The sequence below is a fragment of the Aquila chrysaetos genome, chromosome 10 (assembly GCF_900496995.4).
Source record: "Aquila chrysaetos chrysaetos chromosome 10, bAquChr1.4, whole genome shotgun sequence".
Taxonomy (NCBI): domain Eukaryota; kingdom Metazoa; phylum Chordata; class Aves; order Accipitriformes; family Accipitridae; genus Aquila; species Aquila chrysaetos.
Window position 1 is genome coordinate 27,599,916 of NC_044013.1, and position 14,847 is coordinate 27,614,762.

General features: G+C 68.8%; 1 protein-coding gene, 8 non-coding genes and 2 pseudogenes across 9 annotated transcripts; 10 read left to right on the forward strand and 1 right to left on the reverse strand.

Moving 5' to 3' along the window:
* The first annotated feature begins 909 nt into the window (after window positions 1-909).
* On the forward strand, window positions 910-1,024 carry LOC115347868 (annotated as a pseudogene).
* A 1,049-nt stretch (window positions 1,025-2,073) lies between these two features.
* LOC115347848 lies at window positions 2,074-2,192 on the forward strand. The gene has a single exon (XR_003925658.1). It is a non-coding gene; the product is annotated as a 5S ribosomal RNA (ribosomal RNA).
* Window positions 2,193-2,991: 799 nt separating this feature from the next.
* On the forward strand, window positions 2,992-3,111 carry LOC115347852. Its single transcript, XR_003925662.1, has one exon. It is a non-coding gene; the product is annotated as a 5S ribosomal RNA (ribosomal RNA).
* A 798-nt stretch (window positions 3,112-3,909) lies between these two features.
* Window positions 3,910-4,030, forward strand: LOC115347860. The gene has a single exon (XR_003925670.1). It is a non-coding gene; the product is annotated as a 5S ribosomal RNA (ribosomal RNA).
* A 937-nt stretch (window positions 4,031-4,967) lies between these two features.
* LOC115347857 lies at window positions 4,968-5,088 on the forward strand. Its single transcript, XR_003925667.1, has one exon. It is a non-coding gene; the product is annotated as a 5S ribosomal RNA (ribosomal RNA).
* Window positions 5,089-5,914: 826 nt separating this feature from the next.
* On the forward strand, window positions 5,915-6,033 carry LOC115347845. Its single transcript, XR_003925655.1, has one exon. It is a non-coding gene; the product is annotated as a 5S ribosomal RNA (ribosomal RNA).
* Window positions 6,034-6,947: 914 nt separating this feature from the next.
* Window positions 6,948-7,068, forward strand: LOC115347859. Its single transcript, XR_003925669.1, has one exon. It is a non-coding gene; the product is annotated as a 5S ribosomal RNA (ribosomal RNA).
* An 816-nt stretch (window positions 7,069-7,884) lies between these two features.
* On the forward strand, window positions 7,885-8,003 carry LOC115347846. Its single transcript, XR_003925656.1, has one exon. It is a non-coding gene; the product is annotated as a 5S ribosomal RNA (ribosomal RNA).
* Window positions 8,004-8,819: 816 nt separating this feature from the next.
* Window positions 8,820-8,941, forward strand: LOC115347862 (annotated as a pseudogene).
* A 674-nt stretch (window positions 8,942-9,615) lies between these two features.
* On the forward strand, window positions 9,616-9,734 carry LOC115347809. The gene has a single exon (XR_003925620.1). It is a non-coding gene; the product is annotated as a 5S ribosomal RNA (ribosomal RNA).
* A 1,328-nt stretch (window positions 9,735-11,062) lies between these two features.
* On the reverse strand, window positions 11,063-14,022 carry LOC115347755 (autoimmune regulator-like). Its single transcript, XM_030029442.2, has 10 exons — window positions 13,730-14,022; window positions 13,457-13,631; window positions 13,209-13,363; window positions 13,054-13,141; window positions 12,830-12,997; window positions 12,582-12,706; window positions 12,337-12,417; window positions 11,901-12,115; window positions 11,622-11,825; window positions 11,063-11,540 (listed from the first exon to the last, which is right to left on the reverse strand). Exons 1-10 carry the CDS (start codon window positions 13,868-13,870, stop codon window positions 11,357-11,359), a joined length of 1,536 nt encoding a protein of 511 aa, XP_029885302.1. The 5' UTR covers window positions 13,871-14,022; the 3' UTR covers window positions 11,063-11,356.
* Between the last annotated feature and the right edge of the window lie 825 nt (window positions 14,023-14,847).

Sequence of the window (14,847 nt, forward strand, 5' to 3'; positions counted from 1 at the left end):
TTGGCGGTTGACGGCTGCCTACGGCCATACCACCCTGAGAACGCCCGATCTCGTCTATGATCTCGGAAGCTAAGCAAGGTGTCGGGCCCGGTTTACTGGGGTGGATGGGAGACCGCCGCTGGGAATACCGGGTGCTGTAGCTTTTGCCCTTGGCGGGGGCCGCGGGCGGCCCCCGTTTTCTCGCTGGCGGTGGTGGGGGTGGGGTGTGTGCGGAGGGGCAGGTGTGTGCGGGGAGGGGGGTCGTGTGGTGGGGCGGTGTGCTTGCGATTGTCTGGCGTCTGCTCTGTGTGGGTGGGGCTGCGGTGTGGGGGTGGGAGCGTGGCTGTGCTTAGGCGAGAGGATTTGCGGTGGGGCGGGCGTGGGCGTGTGCGTGGGGATGTGTAGAGGTTGCTGGGGTCGTCGTGGTGGGGCATGTGGTGGGTGGGCGTGGCCTGGCTGCCCCCTGTTGGTGGTCGTGCGGTGGGGTGAGCTTGGTGCCGGGTGAGCCAGTGGCCTCTTGCGGGGCAGGGGTGCGTGTGGACGTGAGGGGTGGTGCGGGGGTCGTCGTGGGGTGGGCAGTGTGGGTGGGTGGCCTGCTGCCCCCCTGCGTGGGGTGGGCGTGGTGTCCCGGTGAGCCGAGGGGCCTCTCTGCGGGGCAGGGGTGCGTGGGACGTGAGCGGGTGGTGCTGGGGGTCTCGTGGTGGGGCAGTGTGGGTGGTGGTGCTGCTGCCCCTGCGGGGTGGAGCGTGGTGCCGGTGAGCCGGGGAGGGGAGGATCCTCTGGCATGCGTACGCTGTACTAGGTTTTTCATCGTGTTGGGGCAGTGTGTGTCGTAGATGATCGTGCCCCGCTGTGCGTGGTCGTGGGGCTGTAGCGTGGGTGGGAGCGTGGTTCTGGTCCCCCGAGAGGGCTCTTGGCGGGGACAGGGCTGCCTACGGCCATACCACCCTGAGAACGCCCGATCTCGTCTGATCTCGGAGCTAAGCAGGGTCGGCCCGGTTAGTACTGGATGGAGACCGCCTGGGAATACCGGGTGCTGTAGGCTTTTGCCCTTGCGGGGGCCGCGGGCCGCCCCCCCGTTTTCTCGCTGTGCGGTGGTGCGGGTGGGGTGGTTTGCGAGGGGCAGTGTGGGCGGGGGGGGCTGGGCGTGTTGGTGGGGGGCAGGTTTGTTTGCGTTGTCTGGCGTCTCTCTGTGGGTGGGTGGTCTGGCGGTGTGGGGTGGGACGTGGCTGTGCTCAGGGAGAGGAGTTGCGGTGGGCGGGGCGGGCAGTGTGCGGGGGATGTGTAGGTGTGCTGGGGGCGTCGTGGTGGGGCGGTGTGGGTGGGCGTGCCTGCTGCCCCCCGCTTGGGGCTTAGCGTGGGTGTGGAGCGTGGTGCCGGTGAGGTCCGAGGGGCCTCTCTGCGGGGCAGGGGTGCGTGGGGACGTGAGCGGGTGGTGCGGGGGGCTCGTCGTGGTGGCAGGTGTGGGTGGTTGTTTCCTCTGCCCCTGCGTGGGGTGGAGCGTGGTGCCGGTGAGCCGAGGGGCCTCTCCTGCGGCAGGTGGTGCGTGGGGAGTGAGCGGGTGTGCTGGGGTGTCGTGTGGGGCAGGGTGTGGGTGGGTGTTCCTGCTGCCCCCCTGCGTGTGGTGGAGCGTGGAGCCGGGTGCGGAGGCCGAGGGCCTCTCTGCGGCAGGGGTGCGTGGGGGACGTGAGCGGGTGGTGTTGGGGTCGTCGTGGTGGGCAGGTGTGGGTGGGGTGGTGCTGCTGCCCCCTCTGCGTGGGGTGGAGCGTGGTGCCGGTGAGCCGAGGGGCCTCTGTGCGGGGCAGGGGTGCGTGGGGACGTGAGCGGGTGGTGCTGGGTCGTCGTGGTGGGGCAGGTGGGTGGGTGGCATTGCTGCGCCCTGCGTGGGGTGGAGCGTGGTGCCGGTGAGCGAGGGGCCTTCTGCGGCAGGGTGCGTGGGGACGTGGAGCGGGGAGGGGGTGGTGTGGGGGTCATCGTGTGTGGGGCAGGTGTGTGTGTAGATGCGTGCCGCCGCTGTGCGTGGGTCGTGGGGCTGTAGCGTGGGGTGGGAGCGTGGTTCTGGTCCCCGAGAGGGCTCTGGCGGGGGACAGGGCTGCCTACGGCCATACCACCCTGAGAACGCCCGATCTCGTCTGATCTTGGAAGCTAAGCAGGGTCGGGCCCGGTTAGTACTTGGATGGGAGACCGCCTGGGAATACCGGGTGCTGTAGGCTTTTCCCTTGGCGGGGGCCGCGGCCGGCCCCCGTTTTCTCGCTGCGGTGGTGCGGGTGGGGTTTGCGGGAGGGGCAGGTGTGTTCGGGAGGGCGGGGGTCTGTGGTGTGGGCAGGTGTGCTTTGCGATGTCTGGCGCTCTGCTCTGTGGGTGGGTGGGGCTGAGCGGTGTGGGGTGGGAGCGTGGCTGTGCTAGGCGAGAGGAGTTGCGGTGGGGCGGGCGGCAGGTGTGCGTGGGGATGTGTAGAGGTGATGCTGGGGGGTCGCTGGTGGGGCAGGTGTGGGTGGGCGTTGCCTGCTGCCCCCCTGCGTGGGGCCGTAGCGTGGGGTGGAGCGTGGTGCCGGTGAGCCGAGGGGCCTCTTGGGGGGCAGGGGTGCGTGGGGACGTGAGCGGGTGGTGCTGGGGGTCGTCGTGGTGGGGCAGGTGTGGGTGGGTGGTGCCTGCTGCCCCCCTGCGTGGGGTGGAGCGTGGTGCCGGTGAGCCGAGGGGCCTCTCTGCGGGGCAGGGTGCGTGGGGACGTGAGCGGGTGGTGCCTGGGGGTCGTCGTGGTGGGGCAGGTGTGGGTGGGTGGTGCCTGCTGCCCCCCTGCGTGGGGTGGAGCGTGGTGCCGGTGAGCCGAGGGGCCTCTCTGCGGGGCAGGGGTGCGTGGGGACGTGAGCGGGGGTGGTGTGGGGGTCGTCGTGTTGGGGCAGGTGTGTGTCGTAGATGCGTGCCGCCGCTGTGCGTGGGTCGTTGGGGCTGTAGCGTGGGGTGGGAGCGTGGTTCTGGTCCCCCGAGAGGGCTCTTGGCGGGGACAGGGCTGCCTACGGCCATACCACCCTGAGAACGCCCGATCTCGTCTGATCTCGGAAGCTAAGCAGGGTCGGGGCCCGGTTAGTACTTGGATGGGAGACCGCCTGGGAATACCGGGTGCTGTAGGCTTTTGCCCTTGGCGGGGGCCGCGGGCCGGCCCCCGTTTTCTCGCTGCGGTGGTGCGGTGTGGGGTGTTGCGGAGGGCAGGTGTGTGCGGGGGAGGGCGGGGTCGTGGTGGTGGGGCAGGTGTGCTTTGCGATTGTCTGGCGCTCTGCTCTGTGGGTGGGTGGGGCTGCGGTGTGGGGTGGGAGCGTGGCTGTGCTAGGCGAGAGGAGTTGCGGTGGGGCGGGCGGGGGGGCAGGTGTGCGGGGATGTGTAGAGGTGATGCTGGGGGTCGTCGTGGTGGGGCAGGTGTGGGTGGGCGTTGCCTGCTGCCCCCTGCGTGGGGCCGTAGCGTGGGGGTGGAGCGTGGTGCCGGTGAGCCGAGGGGCCTCTTGGCAGGGTGGCGTGGGACTAGGGGCGGGTGGTTGCTGGGGTCGTCGTGTGGGCAGGTGTGGGTGGGTGTGCTGCTGCCCCCCTGCGTGGGGTGGAGCGTGGTGCCGGTGAGCCGAGGGGCCTCTCGGCGGGCAGGGGTGCTGGGGACGTGAGCGGGTGGTGCTGGGGGTCGTCGTGGTGGGGCAGGTGTGGGTGGGTGGTGCCTGCTGCCCCCCTGCGTGGGGGTGGAGCGTGGTGCCGGGTGAGCCGAGGGGCCTCTCTGCGGGGCAGGGGTGCGTGGGGACGTGAGCGGGTGGTGTGGGGGTCATCGTGTTGGGGCAGGTGTGTGTCGTAGATGCGTGCCGCCGCTGTGCGTGGGTCGTTGGGGCTGTAGGCGTGGGGTGGGAGCGTGGTTCTGGTCCCCCGAGAGGGCTCTTGGCGGGGGACAGGGCTGCCTACGGCCATACCACCCTGAGAACGCCCTGATCTCGTCTGATCTCGGAAGCTAAGCAGGGGTCGGGCCCGGTTAGTACTTGGATGGGAGACCGCCTGGGAATACCGGGTGCTGTAGGCTTTTGCCCTTGGCGGGGGCCGCGGGCCGGCCCCCGTTTTCCTCGCTGCGGTGGTGCGGGTGGGGTGTTGCGGAGGGGCAGGTGTGGTGCGGGGGAGGGCGGGGGTCGTGGTGGTGGGGCAGGTGTGCTTTGCGATTGTCTGGCGCTCTGCTCTGGGTGGGTGGGTGGGGCTGCGGTGTGGGGTGGGAGCGTGGCTGTGCTTGGCGAGAGGAGTTGCGTGGGGCGGGCGGGCAGGTGTGCGTGGGGATGTGTAGAGGAGCTGGGGTCGTCGTGGTGGGGCAGGTGTGGGTGGGCGTTGCCTGCTGCCCCCTGGTGGGGCGTAGCTGGGGTGGACGTGGTGCGGTGAGCGAGGGGCCTCTTGGGGCAGGTGGCGTGGGGCGTGAGCAGGGGGGTGGTGTGGGCTGGGGTCGTCGTGGTGGGGCAGGTGTGGGTGGGTGGTGCCTGCTGCCCCCCTGCGTGTGGTGGAGCGTGGTGCCGGTGAGCCAGGGGCCTCTCTGCGGGGGCAGGGGTGGTGGGACGGTGAGCGGGTGGTGCTGGGGGTCGTCGTGGTGGGGCAGGTGTGGGTGGTGGTGGCCTGCTGCCCCCACGGGTGGGGTGGAGCGTGGTGCCGGTGAGCCGAGGGCCTCTCTGCGGGCAGGGTGCGTGGGGACGTGAGCGGGGTGGTGCTGGGGGTCGTCGTGGTGGGGCAGGTGTGGGTGGGTGGTGCCTGCTGCCCCCCTGCGTGGGGGTGGAGCGTTGGTGGCCGGTGAGCCGAGGGGCCTCTCTGTGCGGGGCAGGGGTGCGTGGGGACGTGAGCGGGTGGTGTGGGGGTCATCGTGTGTTGGGGCAGGTGTGTGTCCGTAGATGCGTGCCGCCGCTGTGCGTGGGTCGGTGGGGCTGTAGCGTGGGGTGGGAGCGTGGTTCTGGTCCCCCGAGAGGGCTCTTGGCGGGGACAGGGCTGCCTACGGCCATACCACCCTGAGAACGCCCGATCTCGTCTGATCTCGGAAGCTAAGCAGGGTCGGGCCCGGGTAGTACTTGGATGGGAGACCCGGCCTGGGAATACCGGGTGCTGTAGGGCTTTTGCCCTTGGCGGGGGCCCGCGGGCCGGCCCCCGTTTTCTCGCTGCGGTGGTGGCGGGTGTGGGTGTTTGCGGAGGGGCAGGTGTGTGCGGGAGGGGAGGGGCGGGGGTTCGTGGTGGTGGGGCAGGTGTGCTTTGCGATTGTCTGGCGCTCTGCTCTGTGGGTGGGTGGGGCTGCGGGTGGTGGTGGGAGCGTGGCTGTGCTTAGGCGAGAGGAGTTGCGGTGGGGGCGGGGCGGGCAGGTGTGCGTGGGGATGTGTAGAGGTGATGCTGGGGCTCGTCGTGGTGGGGCAGGTGTGGGTGGGCGTTGCCTGCTGCCCCACCTGCGTGGGGCCGTAGCGTGGGGTGGAGCGGTCGGTGCCGGTGAGCCCGATGGGCCTCTTGGGGGTGCAGGGGTGCGTGGGGACGTGAGCGGGTGGTGCTGGGGGTCGTCGTGGTGGGGCAGGTGTGGGTGGGTGGTGCCTGCTGCCCCCCTGCGTGGGGTGGAGCGTGGTGCCGGTTGAGTCCGAGGGGCCTCTCTGCGGGGGCGGGGGTGCGGGGGGACGTGAGGGGTGGTGGCTGGGGGTCGTCGTGGTGGGGCAGGTGTGGGTGGGTGGTGCCTGCTGCCCCCCCTGCGTGGGGTGGGAGCGTGGTGCCGGTGAGCCGAGGGGCCTCTCTGCGGGGCAGGGGTGCGTGGGGACGTGAGCGGGTGGTGTGGGGGTCGTCGTGTTGGGGCAGGTGTGTGTCGTAGATGCGTGCCGCCGCTGTGCGTGGGTCGTTGGGGCTGTAGCGTGGGGTGGGAGCGTGGTTCTGGTCCCCCGAGAGGGCTCTTGGCGGGGACAGGGCTGCCTACGGCCATACCACCCTGAGAACGCCCGATCTCGTCTGATCTCGGAAGCTAAGCAGGGTCGGGCCCGGTTAGTACTTGGATGGGAGACCGCCTGGGAATACCGGGTGCTGTAGGCTTTTGCCCTTGGCGGGGGCCGCGGGCCGGCCCCCGTTTTCTCGCTGCGGTGGTGCGGGTGGGGTTGTGGCGGAGGGGCAGGTGGGTGGGGGGGGGGGCGGGGGTCGTGGTGGTGGGGGCAGGTGTGCTTTGCGATTGTCTGGCGCTCTGCTCCTGTGGGTGGGTGGGGCTGCGGTGTGGGGTGGGAGCGTGGCTGTGCTTAGGCGAGAGGAGTTTGCGGTGGGGCGGCGGGCAGGTGTGCGTGGGATGTTAGGATCTGGGGTCGTGTGGTGGGCAGGTGTGGTGGGCGTTGCTGCTGCCCTGGTGGGCCGTAGCGTGGGGTGGAGGCTGGTGCGGAGCGAGGGGCCTCTTGGGGGCAGGGGTGCGTGGGGACGTGAGCGGGTGGTGCTGGGGGTCGTCGTGGTGGCAGGGGTGTGGGTGGGCTGGTGCCTGCTGCCCCCCTGCGTGGGGTGGAGCGTGGTGCCGGTGAGCCGAGGGGCCTCTCTGGGGGCAGGGGTGCGTGGGGACGTGAGCGGGTGGTGCTGGGGTCGTCGTGGTGGGGGCAGGTGTGGGTGGGTGGTGCCTGCTGCCCCCTGCGTGGGGTGGAGCGTGGTGCCGGTGAGCCAGGGGCCTCTCTGCGGGGCAGGGTGTGCGTGGGGACGTGAGCGGGTGGTGCTGGGGGTCGTCGTGGTGGGGCGGGTGTGGGGGGGTGGTGCCTGCTGCCCCCTGGGGGTGGAGCGTGGTGCCGGTGAGCCGAGGGGCCTCTCTGCGGGGCAGGGGTGCGTGGGGACGTGAGCGGGTGGTGTGGGGGTCATCGTATTGGGGCAGGTGTGTGTCGTAGATGCGTGCCGCCGCTGTGCGTGGGTCGTTGGGGCTGTAGCGTGGGGTGGGAGCGTGGTTCTGGTCCCCCGAGAGGGCTCTTGGCGGGGACAGGGCTGCCTACTGGCCATACCACCCTGAGAACGCCCGATCTCGTCTGATCTCGGAAGCTAAGCAGGGTCGGGCCCGGTTAGTACTTGGATGGGAGACCCGCCTGGGAATACCGGGTGCTGTAGGCTTTTGCCCTTGGCAGGGGGCCGCGGGCCGGCCCCCGTTTTCTCGCTGCGGTGGTTGCGGGTGGGGTGTTGCGGGGGGGCAGGTGTGTGCGGGGGGGGGGGCGGGGGTCGTGGTGGTGGGGCAGGTGTGCTTTGCGATTGTCTGGCGCTCTGCTCTGTGGGTGGGTGGGGCTGCGGTGTGGGGTGGGAGCGTGGCTGTGCTTAGGCGAGAGGAGAGTTGCGGTGGGGCGGGCGGGCAGGTGTGCGTGGGGATGTGTAGAGGTGATGCTGGGGGGTCGTCGTGGTGGGGCAGGTGTGGGTGGGCGTTGCCTGCTGCCCCCCTGCGTGGGGCCGTAGCGTGGGGTGGAGCGTGGTGCCGGTGAGCCGAGGGGCCTCTTTGGGGGGGCAGGGGTGCGTGGGGATGTGAGCGGGTGGTGCTGGGGGTCGTCGTGGTGGGGGCAGGTGTGGGTGGGTGGTGCCTGCTGCCCCCTGCGTGGGGTGGAGCGTGGTGCCGGTGAGCCGAGGGGCCTCTCTGCGGGGCAGGGGTGCGTGGGGACGTGAGCGGGTGGTGCTGGGGGTCGTCGTGGTGGGGCAGGTGTGGGTGGGTGGTGCCTGCTGCCCCCCTGCGTGGGGTGGAGCGTGTGGTGCCGGTGAGCCGAGGGGCCTCTCTGCGGGGCAGGGGTGGCGTGGGGACGTGAGCGGGTGGTGTGGGGGTCATCGTGTTGGGGCAGGTGTGTGTCGTAGATGCGTGCCGCCGCTGTGCGTGGGTCGTTGGGGCTGTAGCGTGGGGTGGGAGCGTGGTTCTGGTCCCCCGAGAGGGCTCTTGGCGGGGACAGGGCTGCCTACGGCCATACCACCCTGAGAACGCCCGATCTCGTCTGATCTCGGAAGCTAAGCAGGGTCGGGCCCGGTTAGTACTTGGATGGGAGACCGCCTGGGAATACCGGGTGCTGTAGGCTTTTGCCCTTGGCGGGGGCCGCGGGGCGGGCCCCCGTTTTCTCGCTGCGGTGGTGCGGGTGGGGTGTTGCGGAGGGGCAGGTGTGTGCGGGGGGAGGGCGGGGGTCGTGGTGGTGGGGCAGGTGTGCTTTGCGATTGTCTGGCGCTCTGCTCTGTGGGTGGGTGGGGCTGCGGTGTGGGGTGGGAGCGTGGCTGTGCTTAGGCGAGAGGAGTTGCGGTGGGGCGGGGGCGGGCAGGTGTGCGTGGGGATGTGTAGAGGTGATGCTGGGGCTCGTCGTGGTGGGGCAGGTGTGGGTGGGCGTTGCCTGCTGCCCCCCTGCGTGGGGCCGTAGCGTGGGGTGGGAGCGTGGTGCCGGTGAGCCGAGGGGCCTCTTTGGGGGGCAGGGGTGCGTGGGGACGTGAGCGGGTGGGTGCTGGGGGTCGTCGTGGTGGGGGCAGGGTGGGGTGGGTGGTGCCTGCTGCCCCCCTGCGTGGGGTGGAGCGGGGTGCCGGTGAGCCGAGGGGCCTCTCTGCGGGGCAGGGGTGCGTGGGGACGTGAGCGGGTGGTGCTGGGGGGTCGTCGTGGTGGGGCAGGTGTGGGTGGGTGGTGCCTGCTGCCCCCCTGCGTGGGGTGGAGCGTGGTGCCCGGTGAGCCGAGGGGCCTCTCTGCGGGGCAGGGGTGCGTGGGGACGTGGAGCGGGTGGTGTGGGGGTCCGTCGTGTTGGGGCAGGTGTGTGTCGTAGATGCGTGCCGCCGCTGTGCGTGGGTCGTTGGGGCTGTAGCGTGGGGTGGGAGCGTGGTTCTGGTCCCCCGAGAGGGCTCTTGGCGGGGACAGGGCTGCCTACGGCCATACCACCCTGAGAACGCCCGATCTCGTCTGATTCTCGGAAAGCTAAGCAGGGTCGGGCCCGGTTAGTACTTGGATGGGAGAACCGCCTGGGAATACCGGGTGCTGTAGGCTTTTGCCCTTGGCGGGGGCCGCGGGCCGGCCCCCGTTTTCTCGCTGCGGTGGTGCGGGTGGGGTGTTGCGGAGGGGCAGGTGTGTGCGGGGGGAGGGCGGGGGTCGTGGTGGTGGGGCAGGTGTGCTTTGCGATTGTCTGGCGCTCTGCTCTGTGGGTGGGTGGGGCTGCGGTGTGGGGTGGGAGCGTGGCTGTGCTTAGGCGAGAGGAGTTGCGGTGGGGCGGGCGGGCAGGTGTGCGTGGGGATGTGTAGAGGTGATGCTGGGGCTCGTCGTGGTGGGGCAGGTGTGGGTGGGCGTTGCCTGCTGCCCCCCTGCGTGGGGCCGTAGCGTGGGGTGGAGCGTGGTGCCGGTGAGCCGAGGGGCCTCTTTGGGGGGCAGGGGTGCGTGGGGATGTGAGCGGGTGGTGCTGGGGGTCGTCGTGGTGGGGCAGGTGTGGGTGGGTGGTGCCTGCTGCCCCCCTGCGTGGGGTGGAGCGTGGTGCCGGTGAGCCGAGGGGGCCTCTCTGCGGGGCAGGGGTGCGTGGGGACGTGAGCGGGTGGTGTGGGGGGTCGTCGTGTTGGGGCAGGTGTGTGTCGTAGATGCGTGCCGCCGCTGTGCGTGGGTCGTTGGGGCTGTAGCGTGGGGTGGGAGCGTGGTTCTGGTCCCCCGAGAGGGCTCTTGGCGGGGACAGGGCTGCCTACGGCCATACCACCCTGAGAACACCCGATCTCGTCTGATCTCGGAAGCTAAGCAGGGTCGGGCCCGGTTAGTACTTGGATGGGAGACCGCCTGGGAATACCGGGTGCTGTAGGCTTTTGCCCTTGGCGGGGGCCGCGGGCCGGCCCCCGTTTTCTCGCTGCGGTGGTGCGGGTGGGGTGTTGCGGAGGGGCAGGTGTGTGCGGGGGAGGGCGGGGGGTCGTGGTGGTGGGGCAGGTGTGCTTTGCGATTGTCTGGCGCTCTGCTCTGTGGGTGGGTGGGGCTGCGGTGTGGGGTGGGAGCGTGGCTGTGCTTAGGCGAGAGGAGTTGCGGTGGGGCGGGCGGGCAGGTGTGCGTGGGGATGTGTAGAGGTGATGCTGGGGGTCGTCGTGGTGGGGCAGGTGTGGGTGGGCGTTGCCTGCTGCCCCCCTGCGTGGGGCCGTAGCGTGGGGTGGAGCGTGGTGCCGGTGAGCCGAGGGGCCTCTTTGGGGGGGCAGGGGTGCGTGGGGACGTGAGCGGGTGGTGCTGGGGGTCGTCGTGGTGGGGCAGGTGTGGGTGGGTGGTGCCTGCTGCCCCCCTGCGTGGGGTGGAGCGTGGTGCCGGTGAGCCGAGGGGCCTCTCTGCGGGGGCAGGGGTGCGTGGGGACGTGAGCGGGTGGTGTGGGGGGTCGTCGTGTTGGGGCAGGTGTGTGTCGTAGATGCGTGCCGCCGCTGTGCGTGGGTCGGTGGGGCTGTAGCGTGGGGTGGGAGCGTGGTTCTGGTCCCCCGAGAGGGCTCTTGGCGGGGACAGGGCTGCCTACGGCCATACCACCCTGAGAACGCCCGATCTCGTCTGATCTCGGAAGCTAAGCAGGGTCGGGCCTATTTCGTACTTGTGTGGGAGACCTCCTGCAATATTGGGTCCTGCCCTTAGTGAGGTGTGTTATCCTGTTCCATTTGTGCTGGCAGTGTCTCTGGTGCTTTATGTTTGTTTTTTTCCTGTGCTTAAATGTTTTATTTGTCCTTTAAGTAATTTTCCATTTGTGTTTTCTTTTGTACTATTTTTGCTCATTTATCCTGCATATATGTTTTTTTTAAGTTATTTGCAGTAATGCACTTTCTGCAGCAGTCTCTCTGGTTTGACTACCTGCTCGGGTTTTCCTGTGTGTGATGATATCGCATTTTCTTTGGGGCACTGTGATGGCTGTGTACTTCCCACGGCACAAGCACCGTGCAGTCTGTTCCTCCATCGCCTGTGCTGTGGGTGCTGCCGTCAGGGTAGCTTCCACTAGTTGAAGAGCCCATGGGTGTCTGTGAGGGGCCGCGACATGCTCTGGAACGCCCACTGCAGGATCCCGTCCCATGTACCCTGCAGGACAGCCCCAGTGGGGATCAGTGTCCCTTTTTATCCTGCTCCCTGCCCCCCCTGGGCTGTCCTGGTGCTCCCCACCTCGCTGACAGCCCGACGTGACCTTGTGGGTCACAGCAGAGATGTGGTCCCCTGTGGATGGACTCTGTCTGTTGGTGTGTGCTTGTCCCCACCAGTGCCGTACCTCACCCAGGAGCGCGTCGAGCTCGTCCCTGCTCAGCACCGGCTCGCTGCCATGGGAGACATCCTCTGCCTGTGGGAGGAGACGTCCTGCCCGCTTTCCTGTCTGCCTTCTGCCTGCACCTCTCAGCTCCCAGCCCCTCGGGCCAGAGCTTCTCTACCTCACCTCTAGCTACAGTCAGCCTGTCCCTCACTCAGCCGGAGCCATTGCTCCTAGGCCTCGTCAGCCCTTTGTACCCACCTCTGCCACCTCACCCGGCCCCTTTCCCTTCTCCAGGGCCAGGCACTGGTTGTACTGACCTTTGCTGCCTGTATCGGGTGGTCTCCGGTCGCCGCAGTTCTCTCCAGGCTGTCTGTGTCCCGGCTGCCAATGCAGGACGTGCAGAGCAGCAGCACCCTACAACCAACAGGAGTGACACGGAGCATCAGGGCGGTCCCCCTCGGCAGGAGAATTTAAGGTCGGGATGTGGGGGCTCACCCGGAGTCCCCACTGGGCGTGGGGCAGTGTCGGGGTGCAGGGATCTGGGTGAAGCAGCGGCTGCAGATGCTCCCATCGCCTCCACCCTGCCGGGTGCTGCACGCCTCCTCCCCCGGGATCTCGGGGAGTTGCTCCGCATCCACTTCCCGCAGCTGGCCTGGCTCGGCCATGCTCGCCACACAGGAGCCGCACCGCCACGTCCCGCTGCACAGCCGGAGTGTGGGGGGGTAAGGGACAGCCGGGGGGGCAGCGGGGTCCCTGTGGTACCCCGGGGCTCACCTGGGGACACGCGGCAGCGGGGGCACCAGGCAGGCAAGGTGGAAGGCCCTGGGGCAGCCATCGCAGCAGATGAGCTCACCACCGTCACCGCACACTGCACACTCGTCCTCGTTTTCCTGCCCCGGGGGAGCAGGCGGGGGGTCACTGCCACCACCCCTCCTGCAGGCTGCAACACTGGCTGTGGCAGGGCTCATGCTGGCAGGGGACCCCATAGTCTGTCAACTCCGTCACCCTCTCCCCCCACGTCATTCACCCCGCACCACTCAAACCAACCCCTTTCAGGGCAGGAATTGCCTGGTTTTGGGCAGTTGTAGCCTGGTGACTGTGGGTTGCCTGTTCTTGGCCAGGCCAGAGGGATGTGCCAGGGACGCCCCGATGGCCCCCGGCGCACCCGCTGCCTCTCAGCGGTTCACCAGGTGCCATGCCCGGGGCTCACCTGGTGGGGCACGGGGTCCTGGCTGGGCACGGTGGGCGCTGACAGCTGGCCCTGGGGTAGCAGTTGGGGCTCCCCACTCTGCTGGTGAGACAAGAGAGGGGTTGGGGGGAAGCTGCCTGGACAGCCGGGTACGGGGGGCACCCCCAGACCATGGCTGTGCTGCCAGGCAGGGATAATCCCCTTGCCACTGCCTCGGGCAGCTGCAAAAGCAGGGGTGAAAGTGGGGGTTGGGGAGGTGTCTGTACACTTTGGGATGCCTTGAGCCGGGTGGGGGGCTTCAGGCTGCGACTTCTGCTCCTGGCCCCTGGCTCCTCACAGGCGGCTAGGGTGTATGGCTCGTCCCCAGCTTTGCTGCCCATCTTGGAGCTGCCTGCAAGAGAGGCCACGAGCAGCTCTGGCAGGGCTCCCTCCCCACCACCCCCCTTCCTGGGGTCGGCTTCTGAATTTGGGGGCTAAACTGGGCAGGAGGTCAGCCGGGTTCGGCTGCACCTACCCGGCTCCAGCACGTGTTTGATGAGGATGCCCTCGACGGCCCCGCGGGTGACGGGCACCTCACTACCGGCCACGGCCACCGCTCTCCGCACTGAGGCGGCCACTGCCTGCAGGGCTGCAGGCAGGGGGGGATGCTCATCGGGACGGGCAGCCCCCCCCCCGCCCTCGACTGCAGGCAAACAGGGCGCACAGGTAAACACTGCCCCGGGGGGGTTCAGAACTCACCACCAGCACGAGGGGTGTGGGGAGCATCCGCGCTCTCCAGCTTCTTCGGGGTTCTCGCCTTTGCCAGGGGCCCTGCAGGGTTGTGAGGGTGGGTATCAGGGGGCGCAGCAATCCCCAGCACCCCACCCCATCTCCATCCCACTTGGGGTCTGCATACCGGGGCTGGTGGTGTGCCGCGGGGAGGGCTGCACCGCCCGGGCCCCGTCCCGCTCCTCGGGGGCTTTCCTCTTGCCTTGGGGTCTGTGTGGAGCCGGTGCCGTGGGGCTGGGGGACAGGCGCCTGCTGCGGCGCTGCCGCCCCAGTTCCACCTCTGCAAAGGGGACAGGCACAGCCAGGTCCAGGAGTCACCCCTGCCTGCCGCACCCCCCGGGGATGGTGGTCCCCCGATCCGTTCTCCTCCTACCTCTGGGGAAGGCGCCACGGAGGGGCCGGAGCCTGGTGTACCGCTCCAGGTTGTAGTCCTTGAAGAGGACGGCCCAGAAGTCGCGGACGGCGGCAGCGTCACGGCCCAGCAGCCAGGTGAGCAGCGCGTGGAAAGCACGGTGGGACCCCTCCCTCTCCGTCCGGCTCAGCGTCTCCTGCCGGTGCCACCGTGGCCCATCGGCACATGTCCTGGTGCCGCCAGGCAGCCCCAGTCTCTGCTGTGTGGGTACCCTCTCCCACCCCACAGCCTCACCTTGAAGATGTGCTCAGGGACGATGTCGTGGTCGGCCAGGCCGTGCAGCAGCGGGAAGACGTCATCCACCGCCATGGCGATCTCGGTGCGGTGCAGCTTCAGCAGGTGCCGCAGGTCCCCTTCACCCCCTGGCCCCGCCATGCTGCAGGGACGCTGCCAGGGCCAAGCCGCCCGCCCCAACGCTCCCCTTTAATACGCCTTGGCCGCCATCAGCGGAAACCTCATCGGGCTCCCGCAGCCCCACTCATTTCTGTAGGCCACGTAACCTGAGATCACCCCTCCTGCCGCCGGCCGTCCCCACGGCATGGCTGGGCTTGCCTCTGCGGCACCACCGCACCCCTGGCCCTGGCGTTTGGGGTCAGGCTGCTCCCGACCTCAGGACATCAACGGTTGGCGTGACATTAGCTGCCGCTGCTGGTGAAGGACACCCGACCTGGCAGTGACCACCCGCGGGGTGGCCGGGGATGGGGTGGTCAGCCTGGGTGCTGGTGCAGAGGGCCCCTGCCTCTCTCATGCCCGCGGTCAGCCAGGCCATCGCCCCAAAATTTCTGGACTTTCCACAGCACCTGCTTCTCTCATCCAGAAACTTGGCTGCGGGAGCACGTGGGAAGTAATGCCCTGACAGTGAGGGAAAATAGGAATATTGCCCTGGCTACTGGCAGAGCACCTGCTATGGGCTGGCAGGAAAGCACTGACGCCAAAGAAACTCTACCGACGCGTGTTCGCGTACAATTAGAGATGCTGAACAAGCAAACAGCCCCCTTGAAGCATCGCACCGCTGCCCTCTGGCCTGCCGGAGGGATGGCAGTGCCACGAGTGAGCCTGGGGATTACCCGGGCATTACCCAGGCAGGCGCTGCCCACAGCTCTGTCATCACCTGCTCTGGGAAATTGGGCAATTAAGTGATTTTGCTGGACAGCCGCAGCTGTAAAAAACTTGGAGCTGGGGGAAACTGGCTCCTTGGAAGCATCTGGCATAGAAAAGTCTGGAGGTCTGGCTGCTCCGTATGAGGTGGCCGGGAAGGGGAAATTTCCAATGCTCCTATCCCAATTCCCAAACATTTGCAATTTCACCAGGATTAATTTCCAGCCTCTCTCCCACTGGAGATGTGTCCCTGC

Excerpts from the sequence above, each read along its gene's own strand:
- LOC115347755 (XM_030029442.2), bottom strand. The coding sequence starts at position 13,870 with ATGGCGGGGCCAGGGGGTGAAGGGGACCTGCGGCACCTGCTGAAGCTG. Across the intron at positions 12,998-13,053 it reads CCACACCCCTCGTGCTGGTG|TCGAGGGCGGGGGGGGGGCT; the intron begins GTGAGTTCTGAA and ends GTTTGCCTGCAG. Across the intron at positions 12,116-12,336 it reads AGGACCCCGTGCCCCACCAG|ACTATGGGGTCCCCTGCCAG; the intron begins GTGAGCCCCGGG and ends CGGAGTTGACAG.